Source organism: Hordeum vulgare, chromosome 7H (genome assembly GCF_904849725.1).
Source record: "Hordeum vulgare subsp. vulgare chromosome 7H, MorexV3_pseudomolecules_assembly, whole genome shotgun sequence".
NCBI lineage: Eukaryota > Viridiplantae > Streptophyta > Magnoliopsida > Poales > Poaceae > Hordeum > Hordeum vulgare.
Genome location: NC_058524.1, coordinates 606209314 through 606232861, shown reverse-complemented (window position 1 = coordinate 606232861; position 23548 = coordinate 606209314). Strand labels below are relative to the sequence as shown.

General features: G+C 43.5%; 1 protein-coding gene across 1 annotated transcript; it reads left to right on the top strand.

The window, feature by feature from the left end:
- The first annotated feature begins 12195 nt into the window (after nt 1-12195).
- On the top strand, nt 12196-18157 carry LOC123409475. Its single transcript, XM_045102364.1, has 3 exons — nt 12196-12923; nt 13049-13191; nt 16594-18157. Exons 1-3 carry the CDS (start codon nt 12286-12288, stop codon nt 17274-17276), a joined length of 1464 nt encoding a protein of 487 aa, XP_044958299.1. The 5' UTR covers nt 12196-12285; the 3' UTR covers nt 17277-18157.
- Nucleotides 18158-23548: the final 5391 nt, after the last annotated feature.

Below are 23548 nucleotides of genomic sequence, written 5' to 3'. Positions count from 1 at the left end.
AAAAATCAGGGAGGAAGTATTTGCCAAGGTTAAAGGTGGACTGTGGCTGCTACGAAGTAAACTAACCCTCATTTTGTTTAGTATACATTTTATGGAGGGACTTTTATGAATGGGTTTTTTTTTTTGTTGCGGGGTGATGCGTTTTATGTTCTAAAGGGATATGTGTACGTAAATGAAGAAAGTTATCTACAAAACGGGCAACAGATAAGGGATTGGGGACTAGCAATGTGAGAGCATGGACATTCATGCATGCCTAGCTCTAGTGTAACAGGTGCATATACTTCTGGAGAGCTCGATATCATCTCAGGTATATATATACGTAGGCAATCCAAGATATGGGACCAACTTCCAGTAGGCAGCTCATCATTGGGACCTTTATCTCTTGTCATCACGCTAATAAAAGACCATTCCAACATGTTCTTTTCTCAGAAGAAAAATGGTTTCTTGGCAGCGTCATCCCATTGGGACAGGTGTGTGGATCATCTTTACCAGACACGGCGTCTCATTTGAAACTGTGCCTCCAGGAGATCGATGCACACCTCTTGATTGGTTGTCACCCTCATCTATCCACATCGAATATTGGATAGCTTCGATCCATACTCCTCCTAGACTCACAGTGTTGTTGGCACGAGGTGTTCTCGTGAATCCGATCGGGTGTCCAAACCCCCGGGATGGCTCCGTGGATTGGTGACAATGCGGGGCATCTAGACGCGCCGGGACGTGGTGGTCTAATGGCGGGGCACCTTGTGCAGCTGCTTCCAGTCGTGCAAGCTTTCTGAACGGAAGGAGAGCAATGGCAGCGAGCAGCGCTGCTGCACCTTGAACCTGCCGCTAGTCAGTAGCGAGGAGTAGCTTTTATCGAATTGACGCTCCGGCCAATCCACTCAAAAATCCGAAATGGTGAAGGGAGTCAAAGAAATATATTTCACCACTTTTCCTCGCGTCTAGGCTTATTTAGTTTTTAGATGTGGGATCAATGTAGGCCGTGAAATCGTTTTTTAATATTGTGTTATATTAACAGGGTCTCAAATTCAAGACCTTTTAGCTTGGGCATCATATTAAATTTATGTTTTGGTCAATTTATTTAAAATTTTAACTGATGAAAAGATGCGGGTAATATATTTCAACAGTGTTTGCTTTTTGTGATTGGGCAGCTCAGGTTTTTGTGTTTGGGCATTGTGAGCTGAGAAGCGTTGTAGCATCTTTTGCCCTCTTCTTCTATGAGAACAACACGCTTTCTAGGAGTTCTTGAAAAAAGCATCATGGGACTTCGTACCAGCGGTGCTCTTTGGCTAAACCAGTTCTAGAGCTCTGATGGTAACAGTATCAGAATCTTGTTTGTCTTGATGGTACCTACTCCCTCCATCGAAATATATAAAGCCTAAAAGCATCTACACTCGTAAATTGCAAATTCGATCTTTCCAACGTTCACATATATTGACCGATCACGTTTTAAATGTATTTGTTCACGTCCAACTCTCTGGTATTTCATTCCCTAGATCCTTAAAGCATCTCTAGCAGATCCTATAATGACCCGATCCGTAAAATAATCGTCAAAATACGGGTCGAAGCGGGAAATGTTGCCAGACCAGACCCCGCAACCGCATCCGACCCATAAATTTTTTTGCGTGGCGCGGCAAAATGCCCACCACAACCCGCGAAAACGCAGGTTCTCTCCCCCCTACCCCGTCGGGGCCCTGTATATATCTAGAGCGGTTGGTTGGTGCGACATTTCAGCTCATGCTTTTCCCCCATCCATCGTCATCGGGCGCCACCTTCGATTCCGGCCATACCAGCCACTGGGATCACGCCGGCGGGAAGCCGGAGGCCCTAGATCGACCTCCCACATGCCCTCGTGCCTCGACTAGCTGGAAAGCTACAGATCAGCGGCTGTTTTGTCGCGGCCACCAGCGGCTGCGCCAAAGCCATGGATTGGTTGAGGAGAACCCCGCATAGCCCCGGCAAAGCGTAAGCACCGCATGCAGGTACTGGTTCATCCTCTAGTCGTCGGCGCAGGTTTACCGGCAAGATTCTTCCGACCGTCGCCCGGGCTCGGTGGTCGCGCAGCGGCTCGCCGGCTTGCCAATGCCGCTCATACAGTGCGACGACTGCCTAGAAACAGTGTTGCAGCTCACATCCAACACACAGCAGCACCTCGGATGGGTATTCTTCAAATGCAATAACGACGGGGTATGCTCTTCTTCCTCTTCGGCTTTGTCATTTATTTGGTTAAGTTTCGGTAGCTTATTGAGGCGTTCATCTATGTAGAAAGGTGGATGCTCATTTTTTGTATTGGAAAGAAGAATACATCGATTTATTGATAGAAAGAAACTTAACAGATGTGCGTGCATTCCTTAGTATAATTGAGGCTAACGATGCAGCTGCATGTGCAATTGGAAAAAAATTAGAGGGAAGGCAACGTCTAATTCTTTAGAATCAAAGTCGAAGAATGAAGAATGCAAGATGAAGAATCCCCGGATCAACAACGAGTGCATGGAGAAGATGTTGATCCAACTAGTGGGAGCAGTTATGGAAGTTGGATATCTTCTAAAATGCCAAATTATGTTCTTGTTTTGTTTGGTCTTGCTGTTTTAGCAAAGATTTGCTGAATTATGATGTATCCAATGCCTTTAAAGAAAATAAAGAAGCAACTAAATGTGTTTTCATGCCTGAAATTGTAATGGAAATAACATATTTTGCGGGCCGGCGTGGGTGGCGGCCGAGCAGACCCCGCAAAACGGGTCCGTATAAAAGGATATTCGAGTTGGCCCGCAAAAGCGTTTTTCCGTGAACTGTAAATGACTTCTGCGGGTTGAATTTATACGGGATCTTCTATAGATGCTCTTACAAAGTCATGCAGAATAAATATCCTACGTACTATGTACTATCCTATTTTTCGTCACCGTCGGAGAGGACCTCTTGCTCACTCTGAGCCACCTGCGTCGAAGCCTAAGCCGCCTCCGCTGTAGCCCATACCGCCTCCATCTACTGTCGACGAAGACACCGAGCCTCCGCAGCCGACTCCGAGCGGATGGAGTTGAGGATGGCTGCTACTCCACGTCCTCCTCCATCGTCGACGCCTCCTCCTCCCTCACATCCAGCGGCGGTGCCTGCTCCGTCGGCTCCTAATTGTCCTTCCCCACACCTAGCGGCGGCGCCTCCTCCACCGGCTCTTGCTCCTCCTCCACCTCCTCCTCATCTTCCTCCTCCACCTCCTCCTCCTCTCCTCGAATCCTCCTTCGAATCCAGAGGTAGCCCCGTGGGCCTCCAGATCCAGACCTGCTCAAGGAGCTAGAGACGATGCCAGATCGTGTAGTGGTGCCGGCGTGGGGGCATGGCTGACGGGCTTGGTTGGCGGCGGAGGGAGGGAGGAGATGGATGTGCGAGGGCTGGGGGACGCCGGGTATGGCCTCGGGCGGGGATTCAGAGTGGCACCATGCGGTGTTCACACTGCAGTGACGGTTGAGGCGCCTGTCGGACCTTCGGGTTTCCGGGCGAGTCCGCGTGGGGCCCCGCCGTCAGGCTGACGTGGCATGCGTGCATGGATGTGTTCGGACTCTCCATATTCGTCCCATATTTATGCTGGATATGAGGGGTGTCGGTCAGCCTGGATGTTTGAGGGGCCCGGCCGGTCAGTGACCGGATGTTTGAGACGGATATGAGGGGTCCGGTTATAGATGCTCTAATAAAGTTTTCAAGGTTCCCTTCGTCTATCGGCTTAATATAAGTCTTTATAAAGATTTATTGAGAGATCATATACGGATGTATATAGATATACTTTAGAGTGTAGATTCACTCATTTTGCTTCGTATATAGTCCCCTGGTGAATTCTTTAAAGACTTATATTTAAGAACGGAGGGAGTATATCGTCAAAATCACATGTGAAAGGAGTTTGTAATATATTTTAAACTTCATATATCTCATATGTTACTAATGTTAGTGATGCCAAAGGCAACCTCAAAAAATGATTCGCAAAAATGGACCTCAAAAAATGTATTAGGCCCAATATATTTGGATGGAGGGAGTACTAGACTGAGGGGCCCGGCCGGTCAGTGATCGGACGTTTGAGACGGATACGAGGGGTCCGATTATAGATGCTCTAATAAAGTTTTCAAGGTTCCCTTCGTCTATCGGTTAGAATAATAATACATGACATGCATGTTATAAAAATTACTCCCTTCGTTTCTAAATATAAGTTTTTATAAAGATTTTATTAGAAGATCATATACGGATGTATATAGATATACTTTAGAGTATATATTCACTCATTTTGCTTCGTATGTAGTCTTCTAATAAATTATCTAAAAAGACTTATATTTAAGAACGGGGGGAGTATATCGTCAAAATCACATGTGAAAGCAGTTTGTGATATATTTTAAACTTCATATATCTCATATGTTACTAATGTTACCGAGGCCAAAGGCAACCTCAAAAAAGGGTTCACAAAAAAGGACCTCAAAAAATGTATTAGGTCCAATATATTTGGATGGAGGGAGTACTGGACTTCCATCTGTAAGGCATTGAAGCTCAAACTATGCTTGAATATGCTACACGTTGCAAAAGACTGCCTTGTAATCGACCAACGATTCAAATGTGAACGGTTTTAAGAGTTTAGAATTCTGGTCCGGGCTACCATAGTACCAACCGTGATCGACCAAGTTCACATCCCATTGTTTTTCTACAAGAAAGTTCACAGCCCGGCCAAGATGGGCTTGACCTTTGCTGGATGCATGGATGGAAACTCTGATGGAGCTCACGTGTCAAGGTCAAGTTGGTGTTTCTACGGGAAGAAAGTCAAGGCGGGCAATGATCTCAACCCCAACCGGAACCGAGCGCGACACGTACGGTACCCCCGCATCGCCGCGCCCGCAACTTGTGAGCGGCCACACGGAAGCATTGCACGCCTGATGCTTGACGAAAATGATACGTATACGTATAAAGCTGGCCCGCGCGTGAGCTAGCTCGTTCCCTTCCATCCATCGGAAAAAGGCCAAATCAACGAGTGCTGCGTGCGTGCGTGCGTGCGTACGTACGTACGTATGTACCAATTGGGTCCTGCGAGAGTGGAGCGAGAAAGGTGGCGGAATCCATCGATGGATGGATCATGATGCATGCATGCACCACGGCAAAGTAAAACCGAACGGAGATGCCACGCTTGAGGGAATGGACTGAGGTGCCGTGGACGCATTGGCAGAGCCCTATGATTAATCGTGGATACTCCATTAGGGCCAGATACTTTGCCGTTTTGGCTACGTATACGTAGTACTAATGGCGCGAGATATTAATAACTAAGTTGATTGGTTGTTTGATTGATGCTCCTGTAAGCCATTACCCACTCCTAAGCGATATCATCAATTAACATATATATGGGTGCACTGTTTCTTTTTCCTTGTAGTTTCTTCTTTCTTACTTCTCTGTATGTACAGTTATTTTCTCTCATTGTTCGTGTTGTGTTTTTTCTGTACGGGCACCCACTCCCCCTTGCTTCTTCCAACGAAGATGACCTGTATTTTGATTTTTTTTATGTGCTTGAGAAAAGAAAATAGGCGCATAAATAGAAATGCTATACATCCCTTCGACACACTTTCGCCCGATCGTTTTACAAACACTTAACATCAGACATCCATCACTTTTTTTTAGTTTAAGCATATAAACCGTGATCTTTCCAACATATCGTACCAGCATCATACTCAAAACCATTATGAACCAACCATATAAACCTTGAACTTTTCAGAGCCATTTGGTCTGAATCCTATTATAGGATTGGGTGTGATCTTGCATTTCGAGCTTTGCATGGAATGTGAAATTTTCAGAGAATGCTACCGATTAGAACATCAATAACAATATTTTTGTGGCATGTGAAAATTTGTAACAAATTAATAGGGATTGTCATTTTTGTATTTGATTAGAAAGTTTGCCTTTTTTTTCCCTCCTCATTTTGAACTTTTAGTTCAATTGGCCAAAAAACTCAAACTTTATGCCTTCGGAATTGCCGCAAAAAATGACCTAAAATTTCCTAGATCACACAGGTAGTTAATTTGATTCACTCAAATATTTCTCCTCTATTTTTTGTGCAGTTTTCATTCCTGGTTCAACTTTGCCAAAAATATCAGAAAACATTCGAATCCCATATATGTCCAGGGAAAATGATAAAAAAAAATCCCATTACACTTTTTTCGCGGGTAAAATCTCATTAAACTTAGGTAATTAGTTTGATTACTAGTGGATTCCCAGTCTTGTATATGAAGTTTGAATATCCAGTTTAAATTTGTCCGACGTAAGTAAGAACGTTCAAATCTCATAAATGGTCAAACGAAATCATCTTAAATTCTCTTAGGATACTTAGAGTAGTTAGCTTGACTCACTAGAATTTTGAAAAAAAGTTCAAAATTTATTTGTTTTGTTGACCAAACACTAATACTTGGTCAATTTTAAAATGTGGACAATATGTTCGCCAAGCCGGGCCACTATGTTCAGTCCAAGACCGAGATGCCACTTGGCCATATATTTTTAGTTATTCATATGCTCATTGTAATTGTGGGGTTTTTTGTGACCTCTTTGCTTTAAAGCACGAGTTATATGTTGAAAATACCTAAAGGTATAGTTTGTTGTTACACTATCCCTTCAGAGAGTGTTCACACGCGACTTCCTCAAACTTATGTAATCATAAGAAAAAAAATTCATGTAGTGATCTAACAATGACATCAACTTTGTGCCACATAATTCATACTATGGGAGACTAATTCATACCCAAATGTCGACCGTTGTTTGACAATTCTAATAGCCCTTCTATATCTGGATAAAGGTTTATTATTATTATTTCTAGGTGTTTGCTCACATAATGGCGTGCGTTGATTGTACATTGCAAATGATAGAAACAAATAATGCATCATATTTATATGTAGGATAGGTGACATTAAGCATCTACGATGACACACACGAATCTACGTGTACGGTTGCACCGGGAAACCGTTCTCAAAAAGCTCACTGCAACTATGCAACAAGCCATTGTAATGTTGAGGTCACATGAATGGAAAAGACACATGCATTCGTACAGAGCTATCTAACCAACATACACATATGGCGATATATGTACGTGTGACCTATGGTCTTCTGGATCAGCCACCATGACGCGCTAGAAAACGTACATTGGGGTTTGTGTGTAGACACTCTGAGACATATTGCACCTCCTTTTATCCCGCACAATCATGCATGTTGTACAAAATACTGACCTACTAGCTACCTTAGCCAGTTGGGGACCATCATACTTTTGTTATGGATAAGCACACATCAAGCTATAGTGCAACATAACAATTTTTCCGTAGAACTTTCTGTGAGCGTTCATATATACCCTGTTTCCACAAGGCAGGAAAGGCGCCTTTCTGGTTAGTTGATGCACTATGTGTGTGTTAATGTCCCATACTTAATGAGAACGGATACTCCCTAACCAAAAGTGGTTTAGGAGGGAATATATGTTTTGATTAAAAACAGGCTCAAAGAAGCACTACACTAATCTATGGCGTAGTAACATTCTATTGTCCACGCATTGGACCCTCCGGCCACTCACGGAGTGTCACGCTAAGCTAGCTGTAGGCTAACTAAAGCTTGCAGACGTAATCCACATTCATTTGGTGCTCGTAAAGCTCCACTAAGTGATGGATTTGGCTAGCTAATAGAATGCTCATGGATAAGGACACGGATTGTTAATTAATTGTAGTAGTTAACAACTTGGGCCACATGTCCATTTTAGCTAAACTTTGTGCTGATGCCCTGCACATCAATCAACCTATCTTGATCGGATTGTTGTGTGCGATATATTTTTACGTATACAAAGTAAAAGAAAAGATCCTACAAATGTGCTGGTGCAAATTCATATGCGTTCGGTAATGATGCTATCAAGCGTAATAATCTAGCTATTTGGCCTAGCTAGAAATATGCGCCAATGATTATGGTTACTTAGATAGTACTAGTATTACCATCAACATCAGGACACATCCTCAATGCTCCCTTTTATTGCTACTAACATATCTATGTCTTTTTATTAATTTACTCCAAAGAAAGAAGGGTGATGCTTACATCCGGCCTAAACCACAACTTTTGTTATTGGTTTGGACTTGGAGTCTCGCTATAATAAGTGCACAATGAATCATTCTTGTAGAGTCCTAGATGATCTCTCTCTCCCATGTATCCACGTCTACCAGTATCCACACACATACATGACATAATCATTAATTTTATTAATCCCTTGGAACAAACTTACTCCCTCCGTCCACATATATAGGGCCTAATACATTTTCCGAGGTTACCTTTGACCATGAGTTAGCACCATAATATATGATATGCATGTTAAACAAAGCATACCATCAAATTCGTATGTGAAAGGAGTTTCTAATGATATAGATTTTTATATCATATATCTTATATACTAATAATTTTTATCATTAGTCAAAGGCTACCTTAAAAACGTATTATACCCTATATATGAGTATGGAGGAAGTACTACAAATATGATGACATCACAATTAAGGAATCTTCTTAGAGTTGTATATAAAATACTAATTAGATCATAAGATCTCCCCACCAAGTGATAAGACACAATGCCAAACTATTCACTAATTAAGCAAATGGGTACCACACAATTAAGTGGGTTTCAGTTTAAGCTTTTTTCGCATGGAATTTATTCACTAACACATGAATGATTGGTCCACCCAATTTTGTATCATTCTAAGTCATTGAAACCTATGTAATAAACCTGGCAATTTAATTTTTTTGCTGATTCTCGAGTACCTAAATTTTTGTCAATCTTAGTACGCCAAAAGCAACATTTAGACAAAAGTTGAAGTACTAAAAGCGCACAAGTTCAGCAAAAGTTACGTGATTTCTAGGTGGTAAGTTATATATGGAAGTGATATTAGGATAGCAATGACCATATATGGAAGTGATATTAGGATAGCAATGAGAGCGCATTGATTCTAAGACCTGTATGGAAAAAAAAACACTGCTCTCAAACTCACTCAGAGGGTTAGGTAACTAAGAAGTAGAAAATTGTACCAAATAATGGATGGTTGTTAAAAATGAACCAATGCATCATCGCCATATGGCACCGACCCGGATCCTCTGAAACCGTTCCACTCCTTTTGGAACTACCATCTTTTGCTCTAAAGTGAAACCATTTCCTTGTATCCGTGAAGTACCTCTGGATTAATACGAATGAAGATTTGATTTTCTTAGATCGCTTCTATTTTATGGTTGAACAATATAATCATTGTCAGTTTCCTCGCACTAACTAATAAATAAAAAACATAGCCGGAAGGGAAATGGGAAACACACTTAATGATCCGCATCCACTGGTATCCACATGTTTCACACGCCCAACATAATTAGTCGGCTTTATTAATTCCTTCAAAATAATTTAATACAAATGTGTAGTAACACCACAATTTATGAATCTTGTTAGATTTCTATAAAAAACAAGAGCAAGATAGTTTAAATCATCTTCCTCAAGAAAAAATAATGCCCAAGATCATTATTCAATTCCAAGCAAATGGGTACACAATAAGCATGTTTTCGCTTAACCTTTATTTATGTGCGGGGAATTTATACACCAAAACACGTGGTAGAATCAAGGAGAAACCTAGGGCCAAACTATTCACAACCCGGTACCAAAGGGAACTTCTAAAGTTTAAGTACTACTTCCTCTGTTCCTAAATATTAGTCTTTCTAGAGGTTCAACTAATGGACTACATACGGATGTATATAGACATACTTTAGAGTATAGATTCATTTATTTTGCTCTGTATGTAGACACCTAGTGAAATATCTTCAAAGAATTATATTTAGGTACGGAGGGAGTACTTAATAATATAGTTGCAGTGGCTAGTGCATGAATTAGTCCATCCAACACAACATACCTTGCAATATAATCATTTTTTTTGCTAATTCTCAAGTGACTAAATTTCATTACTCTTAGCCAGCTAAAAGCATATATAGCACTTAATAAAAATAATAAAGTATCAAAAGTCCTAAACTGTAGCAGAACAAAATATGCTTAAGTGCAATTTCTAGCCAATGAGTTATATTTGGATCAATATTAGAAGAAAATGGGTGTAAGTTGACCCGAAGGTCTAATTGGGATTTAATCAATTTTAGCTAACTAATAAGTAGGTAACTCCTTTAGCTAATGAATGTTGTAAAAATGGACCAATGTGTCACTGGCATAAGGCATTGACCCGCATTGTACCAAGTCATTCCGGTGCATATTTTAGAACTATGATATTTGGCCCTAAAGAAAAATCACTATCTTTTATCCCAGAAGAACCTCCCAAATTAATATTAAGGAAGATTTGACATGTTACTGTTACATATATTCAATATAAATTACGATTGAGCACTTTGCACCAAGTAGTTTATGGAGAGAAACCCCTAAGCCTAGAGGTAAATGTAAAACACACTTAATAATCTCCCTGAAGTATGCTCTGTTATTTACTACTCCCTCCGCATTGTGAAATGTTCGAAATATGCCCTAGAGGCAATAATAAATGCATTATTATATTTTCATCTTCAATGTTAAGTTTATTTTTCTATGCTACAGTTGTATTGGTTCGTGAATATATGATTTGGTGGAAACCCCAAATACATGCATGGAAATATAAACACCAAGAGATCCCTAGTCCCGCCTCTATCTGGGACTAGCTCGTATATTGATGGATGATCTTGTTTTCCTGATCATGAGTATTGTTAAGTGTAACAAGATGCTATCAATATATGAGAACACCGTTGTTGTGAACAATGGTATTGGATAGACCCAACTTATGAATTACTAGGAGATGTCATTGTTGTTATGTTATCGATACTTCATATTACTTGTTCACATTTGCATTGTTCCTTGGACCATGAGAATATTTCATACCAACATACCATATGGATACTTTGGGGTTTACTACATGGCACTCCGTAAATGGATGTGAATACAGGTCACTTGTAGGTATTCCGGAAATGTATGTCTCGGTGACGATATTCCAAGACTGGGATTTGCTCCTCTCATGATAGAGAGATACTCTCCAGGCCCAGTCGGTGTTACGATGTCATTATTGTCTGGCCAGATACTTGTGATTATGATCATGGGATATCGGAACACAAACACGAGTACAGAGAACGAAGTCGATAACGAGGATAAGTGATATACTGATCAAGGAGTTGATCACGAAGATATTCATAGTCTCTTCTCGGGTTTCATAAACGTAGCGCGGAGCAAAGGGAATGGTATTCGTTCAACGAAGGTTTGCTACGCGAGAGTTAATAAGGGTGTCCCCTTCCCACCGGAGTTGGATCTGTAATAAAAATAAGGTGGAGAAGAGAAATTCAAACCCAAGACCTCGTTCGTATGTTGTTCAATGTGATGACCAATTAAGAAAGCAAATTATTGTGAACAAAATCATGTTATAAGATATTTCTATATTTTGGAATGGGTAATTAAAAGAAATTGGGACTTGGCTTGCGCTCTAGCTGTTCCGCATCTTCCATATTTCTATGGTTCAAAATGGGCATATGTAGAGGTATGGGAAAGTTGTAGTGGCATATTTTCAGCTAGAGTTTTTGTAATGACATTTTTCCAACTCATGAAAGTTGCAGTGGCATAAATCTAATTAACCCTTATGAGAATTACTCACTCATTTTTTCCTTTGTCAAAGGAATACCTCTGTGCCAAAATAACATGTACTTTGGAAATTGGCACAATCTCTAACATAACAAATTTGACAAAAAATGGGTACAACTCTTCCAGTTACACACATTTTCTTTGCTATAAAAATTGCAATGGGCATTTCCCGGCGGTTTCGCCGCAAAAAGGGGTGGTATCTAAAACACAGTACACCCCCTCCACACAAGAATTTCCCCATTGGCCTTCTAATATTCCTTGCGAAAATGCTAGACCTACTAAATCTTACTTACGTTTACTAAACTTTCCAACTAATCTAAATATCCCCCCCCCCCCTGATTTTCAGGGGTGGGTGGGCCTCATCCTCCTCTTAGTCCAATCAATGATTGCCAAATCAGACTATCCCGTAAACTTACGTAAACATTTACGTAGATGTAGCATTGCTCTATTCCTTGACATCACAGATAAGAAATACACCAATATTTTGCATAGTATTTTTCTCCTGAGGGCCTCCTCTCCTATAAATAGACCCCATTTCCCACTCACCACTAAGACAAACAGGAGAAAAACAGAGCAACAAAGTCATCACGTGCAACTCCTCTGCTGCGCAACAGACACCAACACACACCATGAGGCCCGGAGCCGAGTTCGTCGCCATGAGCCACCAAGCGGGAGCGCCGACGGCGGCGCCGGGGCATGGGCTGATCAACGGGACGGCGGCGGCGCCGCACTCGCCGTGGCAGTCGCCGGTGCCGTACCTGTTCGGCGGGCTGGCGGCGATGCTGGGGCTCATCGCCTTGGCGCTGCTCATCCTGGCGTGCTCCTACTGGAAGCTCTCCCGGTACCTCGACGGCGAACGGGACGGCCAGGCGGCGGGGGAAGCCGACGGGGAGAAGGACTCGGTGTCTGGCGCGGCCAGGCCGGCCATGGATTTCCTGGAGCACGTGGTGGTCATCATGGCCGGCGACGAGCGGCCCACCTTCCTGGCCAAGCCGGTCACCAGCCGGGCTGCCAAGGTTGAGCTCGCGTCCACGGACGCGCCGGCGAGCGCGAGCGCCGGCGGGGACGGGCAGGAGACGAAGATGGACGAGCAGGGCAGCGAGGTGAACTCGCATCACGGCGCCGACTCGGCGAGCCCGAGCCGTGATCACCACGACGCGGCGAGCCTGAGCGGCGACCATGACCACAACGTGGCCAACCGGAGCCACAACCACCTCGATGACCATGACCATGCGAGGAGCAGCACGACGGCACTGCAAGAAAGCTCGTGATAAAAGCAGCCGCCTTTTGCTCGCTACAGCTTTCCCTTTTCTGGGGCTGCTTTTCTTCCTCCTCCTCCTGCTTCTTCCTCCCGTAGATTTAGGCTGTGTACATTCTTGGCGTGATTGGTAGAGTGGAGATTAATGGAGATACATATGGGAGACTTGGAAGTTTTGCCAATCCAAAGACATATGGAGATACATATGCTCTGCTTCAGTTACAGCTCTCTGAAGAAACGGACAACACTCCACACCATTATTATTCCCCATCTTTCGGTAACTTACACCACCTTTAAATTGGAAAACAAATACTAGTATTAACTATAATGAAATCCAAAGTGACTTATGCCGGGGGACAAGAATGGATATTGATGGAATTCAGATTCGTTTGCTTTTGTAAATGCAGCTGTCCTGCAGCAAACCAGCAGTGCCACAGGCTCAAGCAACATAGGGACGGCCCAGCACTAACTCACTAGAGGCCTCGGTCCAAAACTTGTTCAAGAAACAAACAAGGCGGCATGAAGCAAGCCTCGTCCATGATACAACACCCACTGCACATGACAAGAATGGTACCATGCTAACAAAAAAAAAGGATCAGCCACGCGACGCCTAGGACGGCTCACATGGCACCTGTAGGCCTCGTTTGGTTAAGGGGGATTGGAGAGGTTTTGAGAGGAAAATCTCCGGGAGGACCAGAAACCCCACAGATCCTCGGGCGCCCATTTGGTAGGAGGGGTTTGCTTAGCCCAATCCCCTCCGTTCCCCTTCGATCCCTTCATATCCATGTGTTTCAAAACCCTCCTCGAAAGACTAGTGGAAGCAAAGCCCGGGGATTTGAGAGGATTGGGTGGAACACAGGGATTCACCCAATCCCCTGAAATCCCTCCCTCTCAAAACCTCCCCAATCTCCCTTAACCAAACGAGGCCCTAGGGAACCGCCACCAATGCCTCCTCCTCCACCCCTCCTCCACCACACCCGACGGCACGCCGCTGAGCACACCGTGTGGTCAGTGACGGTGGGACACTTGTTTTTGTTAGGCGTGGAGGATTTCCCCGTGCTGGCAAACGGGCCCTGCAAGCCATTGAGGTTTTGTGGTTTCCCTGGCGGCCCCCACGTAGGCACTCAGTGGGAGGTTTCAAAGTCACGCAACTTTCCCGCAAGATCAAGCATCCGGTTCAGCGGGTCCGTGTCATGCCATATCAGCGGTTCGTCTGCCACGTTTAGCGGTGCATTGCGTGAGTGATTGCGGCTTCTACCGCAATTGGTAATATGTAAGGTAGAACCATGGCACTATTACAGTATCAATAACAATTAAGATATCTTTGGAGTTGTATAAAAAAAGTAATTGCATAAGACAAGTGATGATCCTTCAATCAAGGAACAAAATTGAAGTATTGGAAGCACACAAATACACCAAAAGCTATGTAATTTCTAGGTTGCAGGTTATATATAGAAGCGATATCAGGATAAGAATGGTTGGATCTTGAAGTGAAGGTAACTAATAAGTAGACATCTATATCAACTAATGTCTGATTGCCAAATATGAACCAATACGTCATCGTCATATGGCATTGACCACGATCATCCGAAACCATTTCGAGTGCTCATTTTAGAACCACGTTCTTTGTTCTAAAATTAAATTGTTCCCGTGTACCCACGAAGAACTTCTTGATTAATATAAAGGGAATTTGGACCCTTTTTACATCTATATTATGATCATTTTTGGCAATTCTCACCAGCCTATTTTTATTTACCTTTGATAGGTAAAATCATTAACGTTTGGTGCAAAAGTGAAGTATTGAAACACAAGCAGTTATAGCAAAATGTACATTATTGAATATTCTAGCAAGTAAATTATATATAAAGTCATATCCACATAAAGGATGTTTGTAAGTTCATCAAGAAGGTTTGGCTAGAGTTTTATCAAATTTTAGCTAACTAATGAGTAATAACTCGGAAATTGCTTTTTGAGGCCGAGCTCCATGGAGGCCTCCAAATGCAAAATTCAAATTTCGTTAAAATTCATATTTTAACATATTAAATAATTTTAAAAAAAATTACATATATAGATGAAGATATAATACACAAGTGTGTAAATTTTCAGGACTAAGTACGTTGAAATGAGGGTTGTGCAAGAAAGACAAATTTAAGACTTTTTAACACATGATATTATCCATCCTTTCAGACCATGAATTTTTCTTTTTTGTATAGGTCGTGTTTTGAAGTATTTCGCCCTGAAATTTTACACACATATGGATCACACTCGTGTTTAGTTGTACAATCTTTTTTAGGTTTTTTTAAACCAATTCTTTTTCAATAATAAAAAATTCGACCTCCATGGAGGCCGAGAGCCAAAACGTCATTCTTGTAATAATCCCTTAAGTGAGCTAGTTCACTTGTTTATGGGATGTACAACCAAGTCATTCAGGTTTAAGTCCATGCATACACCGAGTTTGGGTATTCGTATTATCAAAAAAAGGATGTAGAGCCACCCTTACCTCTTTCCTTCTCTGTTACATAAAAAAGAGTAGTTTTCTTTTCATGTCGGTAAAACCCTTCGTCAACCCCACCCCCACCCCCCCCCCCCCCCCACCCCCAACCACCACCGCCGCCCACCATGTCCCTTCATCGATTTTTCCGTCCAACCCCGCACCTTCCCTGTATGATAATCAATCACCTCAATTTACTTATCTTCTAAACAATTTCTACCTTAATTTACTTACCAAACTTCTCGTCAAACTATAAGATAAATCATGAGCTAATGTACTAGAATATTTATATCACGTATTGTGAAATGTAAAATATGAACTCATGCATTCGCAACATATGACATGGACACATATCCGCGGAAGCCGTTTCTAGTGCTCATTCTAGAACTATTATTGTTGGATCTAAAGATAGTTACATTTATCCGGAGAGTAATTTGGATTAGTTTAATAGAAAATCTGAAAAAAAAATCCATGAATCTATTCAATATAAATCTTTGTTGACTTCTTCTCACCAACTAGTTTATGTGAAAATCTAATCCGGGAGGGAAATGAAAAACATACTTATATTCCTCATTGCGACGAATGATCTATAATTCATAACCGTCTTGCCATGCCGAACTTACCCCCTATAACCACATTCACCTCGACCATGTCCCACCGGCATTCAACTCACCCGTTTGCCTCGCCGTGTTTTTGGCCGAAATCGCAGGATTCGGTTACTCGAAGGAGAGTCAAGCATCGCTCGCATTGAATGGATCAAATTAACCAGTTCCTCTATAAACATGGGTATAACAAAATATTCCCTCTTTGATATTTGTTTGTCCGTGAGGAGAAAAATCACACCATTTTTTCGCGGTTATAGGCGGTACCTCTATGCCAAAATAAACATGCCATTTGGATAATGATACTGCCTTTGACATTTGATAGGACAATTGGCACCAAAGTGGTGTGTCTCTTGCAAATATCTAGGAACAGAGTCCATATCTCCAAACCGAAAATAAAAATTAAGAAATCCCCTTTGGTCTTTTGATATTCCTTGGCGTCACAAATGAACAGTGCCCACCCTGTAAGAAAAATGGGCAATGTTTCTCCTCCACCTCCTATAAATACATCCCATTTCCATCTCACCCCTCCCACACCACCCCCAACGCAAACAAGAGAAACCAGCAGCAGAAGCAAACTGATCAGGCGCAGCTCCTCTGCCCACCAGCACAGCCATGAGGCCCGGAGCAGAGTTCTTGGCCGCGAGCCACCTCGCGGGGGCGCCGACGGCGACGCCGGCGCACGGGCTGCTCAACGGGACGGCGGCGCCGCACTCGGCGTGGCAGTCGCCCGTGCCGTACCTCTTCGGCGGGCTGGCGGCCATGCTGGGGCTCATCGCCTTCGCGCTGCTCATCCTCGCCTGCTCCTACTGGAAGCTCTCCGGGTTCCTCGAAGGCGGCTCCGACGGCCAGGCGGCGGGGGACGCCGACGGGGAGAAGGGCTCGGCGTCCGGCGCGTCCAAGCCGGCCATGGATATCCTGGACCACGTGGTGGTCATCATGGCCGGCGACGAGCGGCCCACCTTCCTCGCCAAGCCGGTCACCAGCCGGGCCGCCGAGGCGGAGCTCGCTGCCACAGCGGCCCCTGACGCGAGCACGCGCGCTGGCGAAGTGCAGGAGAAGAAGGCGGGCGAGCAGGGCCGCGAGGCGAGCTCAAACCCCGGCGCCGACGCGGCGAGCCGGAGCCGTGATCACCACGACGACGCGGCGAGCCAGAGCCGCGACCATGACGAAGACGCGGCGAGCCGGATGGACAACCACCACCACCATCACCATCACCATGACCTCGAGAGCAGCGGCACGACGGCGCTGCAAGAAAGCCGGCAATAAAAGCGGGCGGCCATCCCTTGTTCGTTTCAGCTTTCTCTTTCCCCCGGGCAGCTTTCCCTCTTTCCCCACCCCATCTCCATCTTCCTCCTCCCGTCCCGGCACTTGCCGCTAGATTTAGGCCGGAGCGTGTAGATTCCCGGCGAGATTGGTCAGGTCCGAAAGAAAAGAAAAGAATCAACGGAGATGTACATGAGAAAGTCGAGAGCTTTGCCAATCGAAAGCCCCTGAATCTCCGGAACAATCTCACAAGCATCACACCACACTACTCCGCTTCCGTTGCTCCTCCCCGAAGAAACGGACGGCGCCGCATCCCCGTCCACGCCATCGCGTCGCGCTCCGGCTATCTTCCGGCAAACTTGCAACAACTTTCAGCCGGATTACGATGAGTAGCTGGACTCCATTTGGTTGTATATGCGGAGAAAAGCATATGCAAATCCAACGGCTCCACCTCCACCCCCACTTTCAGCTATGGCGCCAGCAGCTGAGCCGGCGGTGCGGGTGCGGCCAACGTAAGCGGACACGGTGACTTTGTGCGCGCACCAGCCTTGTCGGCCCGGCGCTCGCTGATGGGCATGAGTGACGCCTCCTTGCAGTCGCTTGTGTGCCGGGGATGGGGTGCTTATCTGCAAATGGCACTGCCACTTAATGTTAATGGTTAACACGGGATTCTCTTTTGGTGTGCAATGGAAACGGTACGGCTCGAAAGAAGCAGAGTTCCATGCTTGCAAGCTACAGGTAGTAAGTAGCACTGGCTAGAATAAATGGCAAACCAGTCTGTTGTGGTTGAATGATTAAGAGACAGTGGTGTCAATTGCTTGTCAGAGTTTAAGTTTCAGACTTTCGTGCTTGCATTTTTAAATTTATTCTAGGTCTTTCGACGATGCACGTTTGATGAGAGAAGACATTTCCGTCAAACCGTGAAAACGTTTATGATGGCTTCATCAATTTTATAAGGATGAATGTATGTTTATGTACGTGAACAATTGCATTATGGTAGAAAAAGTAGGCTACTGCAAATAGTACATTTTGGCATGCGTGCATCGGTGGATGGATGATCTGGATCGGCGAGTGGCGTGGCAACACGCGGTGGCCAGGTATGGACAGAGCCAGATAATGGCGGAGGAATGAGGAGACAGTGTGATGGACTCTCTGGCCCATGCATGCAGGGCGCGGTGGGTCAGGCAGGAGGACTCGGGCTCATGCATGGTCTAGACGAATTTTTTGCCAAGATGCCAAGCTCATGGTCAGGTCATGCCTGTCTGCACGGCACTCCCCACCACCTTGTCGCCGCCACGTACCGGCTGAGCTGCCAAGCAACATCAGCAGTGGTTTTTGTTGTAGTACTAACCTGTAAAGGCATCTACAACAACAACCGACTTAGCTAATCCGGACCCAAAAAAGTCTTGATTATCTTTTGTCACAACTAGACACCTCAATTGATATATCTTTAAATTCGTATAAACTCATGCAACTACGTAAAAAATGCTAGCACGTCACGACATGTTATTGGACTATTAAAATTTGACATGTTTAACCTACATGCTATAGCTATGGAGAAGATCGTCGAGGTTTGCCTTTACTCTCTCTGACGCCCTTGTCGTCCTTCTCGTAAAAGTAGCGATCAAAGACACAATATGAATCGAATCAGATCTGCTTGTCATCGGAGTTATCCGACCCGTCGTTGTCCTCCTTCTCCTTCTTGGGTGGCAGTCCGGCCATAGCACAGACCGCCCAATTCCGCTCTCGCGTGAGGGCGCACATGTTCCTCCGCTTGCGCTTTTTTATATGGCAGAAGCGGCTAGCTTCCTCCTTTGTGGACGATGTATCAACTGCCTCCGTTTCCGTCATATCGGTAGCGAGGTGGGCCTCGGCCGCCCTCATCCTCTCCTTCTCATGGTGGACACACCGGTCCCGGTAAGACGCATACTCCGACGTACCGGTGATGGGGGGAATGAAGATTTGAAGGCCCCTGGTAGGACCGCGATGATCCAGTCGAGCTCCCGATACGTCGACGCCATGGAGTTTCATCGAACAGATCCCGCCGTTAGACAGGCGTTGTCCTTTCCAGAGTGGCGAAATGCAATGCAGACGGTCATTGCCTCCTCCAACCCGCACGGTACGGTCTAAAGGTGTCGCTTGCAACACAAACTCCATTGGAGGCAAAACTTGGGCCTCCGTTTTGAAATGAAAGATAGGATATATCCTTGACGCCTCCTGCATCAGATTCTCTCCGGCTTCGGTTACCGCGACACTGTTCCGTCGGGTGAAACATGCGACTCGAGGATCTGCGATGGGGAAACGTGATTCATGGTACATCTCCACTAGTTCCCGCGCAAAGATGCTGGCCTGCTACTTGCCGGCGCATATATGCCACACCATCCATACGTTGTACCGTGGTGAGTCAACAGACGACATGGATGGATGGATCCGACGATCCTTCCCTTCCTTCCCAGGTACGTGGCCGCCTTCGTCCCCACTTCCGGCGGGCCGATTCCGACGAGCTAGAACCTTTTTTCATTTTTCCTTCTGTGGAAAACACGAGCTAGGAAGGATCAGCGGGCGGGGGGATGGAATGGAATTTCCGTTGCGCCGGGGATTCGGATATAATCCGCGGGCTAGTGGCGTGGTGCTGTGCCGTGCTGTCCCCGGTAGCAGTGGTTGCTTTCTTCCACCACTAGTGCGAGGGAGGGCACCTGAAGGGGTGGCCTACCAGGAGTGGTACTATGCCTCAAGGAACCTGCTGGCTTTGTCAGCTCGTCGGCGGGGAGATGCCTGGCTAGCTAGCTAAGCTAGCTACCTTGCTTGCCGGCGAGTGGGTGCGCGTCTCCGCCTCGTCAACTTGCCGTTGCCGCGCCGGATTTGATTCTGCCGAAAGTGGGAAGGCCCGGACACAGCCAGGTCGGGGTTTTTCATGTTCAGACCTGCAGAGAGTGCATATATGCTTTGCTTCTCCCCAAGGTACAGGTGAGGGTTTCTCGACACCGCTGAAACATGACTTGTTCATTCTGAAAAAGGCATCCATCCGCTAATAAGGCATCCTGGCGTGTATGTGCATAGAGCTACTATACTATTTGCACAATGGTAAGTTCAGTTGGTTCTGAAAGAAAGTGAAGATTGCGGAGTGGGAGGCGTGTGTGATCGTTTTTTGTTTGCTTGCAAGTGTTTCTATGAGTAAACTTGTTATTAACTTGAGGCCCTGTGTTTGGAACCACTCAGATTATATAATCCAGTTTTTATAATCTATTCTGTTTTCAAACAGGACAGACTATGATGTAGATTATAAAAATCAGATGGACGGATTATTAAAAACTCACAATCTACTCTACCACAGTTAAATCAGATTATGGATTGCTAATGACTTATTATCCTTGTAAAGTTGGAGATGATTACATTCCTACCACCGCCACCCTTCTCTTTTAAAAAAACAGAGGGCAGACGGATCATTATGCAATGTAAAAATTGGTTTACAGTTTATATAATCTGGCCTCCAAACATGATCACCTAGATTATTTTTATAAACCAGATTGTATAATACATCTTCATAAACAAGATTATCATAATCTATTGTGGTTCCAAACAGGGCATGAGTCTTTTTCTTTTTGCATTTAACATTTGATGTGTTGAGCTGAGAAGCTGATATCAAGGATGGCAAGCTGGTGTTAAGTAGTTCTTGAAAAAAAACATACATGGCCGACTAGAGACTCACATAGGTCATACAGACCAAAAACCATGTTGTGCATACAGTTTGGTTGACTTGCAATAGGGAAGCAGCTTCTCCCCCAACATCGTGTTGCCTGCTTGGGTTGGGTCGGTGCACTACACGGCGTTTGGTTGCACACTTGTCATCATCACAGTCGTGGCCAATCTAATTTGGGGATTCATCTTGTAGGTTTTCTCACCCTTTTCCATTGTTCCCTCTTCTTTTCATTCTCTAGTTTCGTTTTGCCCGTTGTGTGTGTGTGGGGGGGGGGGGGGGGGGGGGGGTACCAAGCTTGTTGTCCATCAACATTTTTAAAATTTGTAAAATATGTTGAGAATGTGAACCTTTGTGAGTAGGAATATTTTTTGAAAATTGTATAAGTCATTTACAAACAAATAAACATTTGGTTGACACAAGATGAACATTTTTCCAACTTATGAACATTTTTCACAATATATCAGTTCAAAAAAATCAGGATAACAACATTTTAGAAAATTAAAAAATATTAACTGAAAATATTTTTCTTAATAGAAAAAGTATGAAGCTTATTGGGCAAACCCATATAGAAAACATTGTGCCTTAAAGGGGCTATTCATGGCAAGGAAGACTTCTCATAATTATCCAAACCATCTTCACATCACAGCGACTATTTTTAGCCTCAAACAAAAAAAGAGCACCACCGGAGGGATTCGAGCTATGATGTGCATATAGTTTGGTTGCCTTGCAATAGGGAAGCAACTTCTCCGCCAACATTGTGTTGCTTACTTGGTTTGGACCGGTGCACTATGCGGCATTTGGTTGCACACTTGTCATCATCAGAGTCGTGGACAATCTAATTCGTGCATCCATCTTTTAGGTTTCTTCCTCGTTTTCCATTATTTCCTCTTCTTTTTATACTCTACTTTAGTTTTGCCTGTTGTATATGTGTGTGTGTGCACGCGCACCGGGGGGGGGGGGGGTTCCCTATTTTTTAGAAAAAAACTTATGAGTACCAAGGTTGCTGTGTGTGGACATTTTTATAACTTGTAGACTAATTTGAGAACGTGAACCTTCTTAAATAGAAATATTTTTTTGGAAATTTTATAAACATATGAACATTTGGTTGACACAATAAGAATATTTTTTCCAAACTTATGAAAATTTGTCACAATATATCAATTCAAAAAAAAAAACAGGATAACAACATTTTGGAAAATTAAAATATTATTAACCGAAAATATTTTTCATAATAGAAAAAATATGAAGCTTATTGGGCTTAAACATATAGCAAACATTGTGCCTTAAAGAGTCTATTCTTCAGAAGGAAGACTTCTCGTAATTCTCCACACCATCTTCACATCGGGACGACTATTTTTCACCTTAAGACAAAAAGAGCACTCCTGAAGGGATTCGAGCTATGATATGCATATAGTTTGGTTGCCTTGCAATAGGGAAACAATTTCTCACCCAACTTGTCATCACCAGAGTAAAGGCCAATCTAATTTGTAGATCCATCTTTTAGTTTTTCTCCCCTTTTCCATTATTTCCTCTTCTTCTCATACTCTAGTTTCATTTTGCCCGTTGTGTGTCTGTGTGGGGGGGGGGCATTATAAAAAAAATTCAAAAGCATATGAGTACCAAGCTTGTTCTGCATCGACATTTTTTAATTTTTTTTAAAACATTTCAAGAATGTGAACCTTTATTAATAGGATTGTTTTTTTTTGAAATTGAATAAACCATTTATAAACATATGAACATTCGGTTGACACAAGATATAAACATATGAATGTTTTTTCCAAACTTATGAACATTTTTCACAATATATCAATTCAAAACTTTTTCAGGATAACAACATTTTAGTAAATAAAATAAATTGTAAATGAAATTATTTTTCATAATAGAAAAAATATGAATTTTATTGGGACAACCCATATAGCAAACATTGTGCCTTAAAGGGGCTATTCATCACAGGGAAGACTTCTCGTAATTCTCCAGACCATCTTCGCACCGCGACGACTATTTTTCCCGTGAAGCAAAAAAGAGCACCCCGGGAGGGATTCAAGCTATGATGTTTATATAGTTTGGTTGCCTTGCAATAGGGTAGCAACTTTGCCCCCAACATTGTGTTGCCTTCCTGAGTTGGACCCTTGCACTATGCAGCGTTTGGTTACACACTTGTCATCATCAGAGTCCTGACCAATCTAATTTGTGGATCCATCTTTTAGGTTTTTCCCCACTTTCCCATTCTTTCCTCTTTTTTCATATGCTAGTTTTTCTTTTCCCGTTGTGTGTGTGGGGGGGGGGCATCCATAAAAAATATCAAAAGCTTATGAGTGGCAAGCTTGTTGTGCATCGCATTTTAAAACTTTATGAAATGTTTTGAGAATGTGAACCTTTGTTAAGAGGATTTTTTATTTGAAAATTGTATAAATCACTTATAAACAAATGAACATTTCGTTGACACAAGATGAACATATTTTCCAAACTTATGAACATTTTCCACAATATATCAATTCAACACTTTTTCAGGACAACAACATTTTAGAAAATAAAAAATTATTAACTGAAAATATTCTTCGTAATAGAAAAAATA

Coding starts and splice junctions, on each gene's coding strand:
- LOC123409475 (XM_045102364.1), top strand. CDS start 12,286: ATGAGGCCCGGAGCCGAGTTCGTCGCCATGAGCCACCAAGCGGGAGCG. Junction 12,924..13,048: donor ACGGCACTGCAAGAAAGCTC/GTGATAAAAGCA, acceptor CGTGATTGGTAG/AGTGGAGATTAATGGAGATA. Junction 13,192..16,593: donor TTATTATTCCCCATCTTTCG/GTAACTTACACC, acceptor CAAACTGATCAG/GCGCAGCTCCTCTGCCCACC.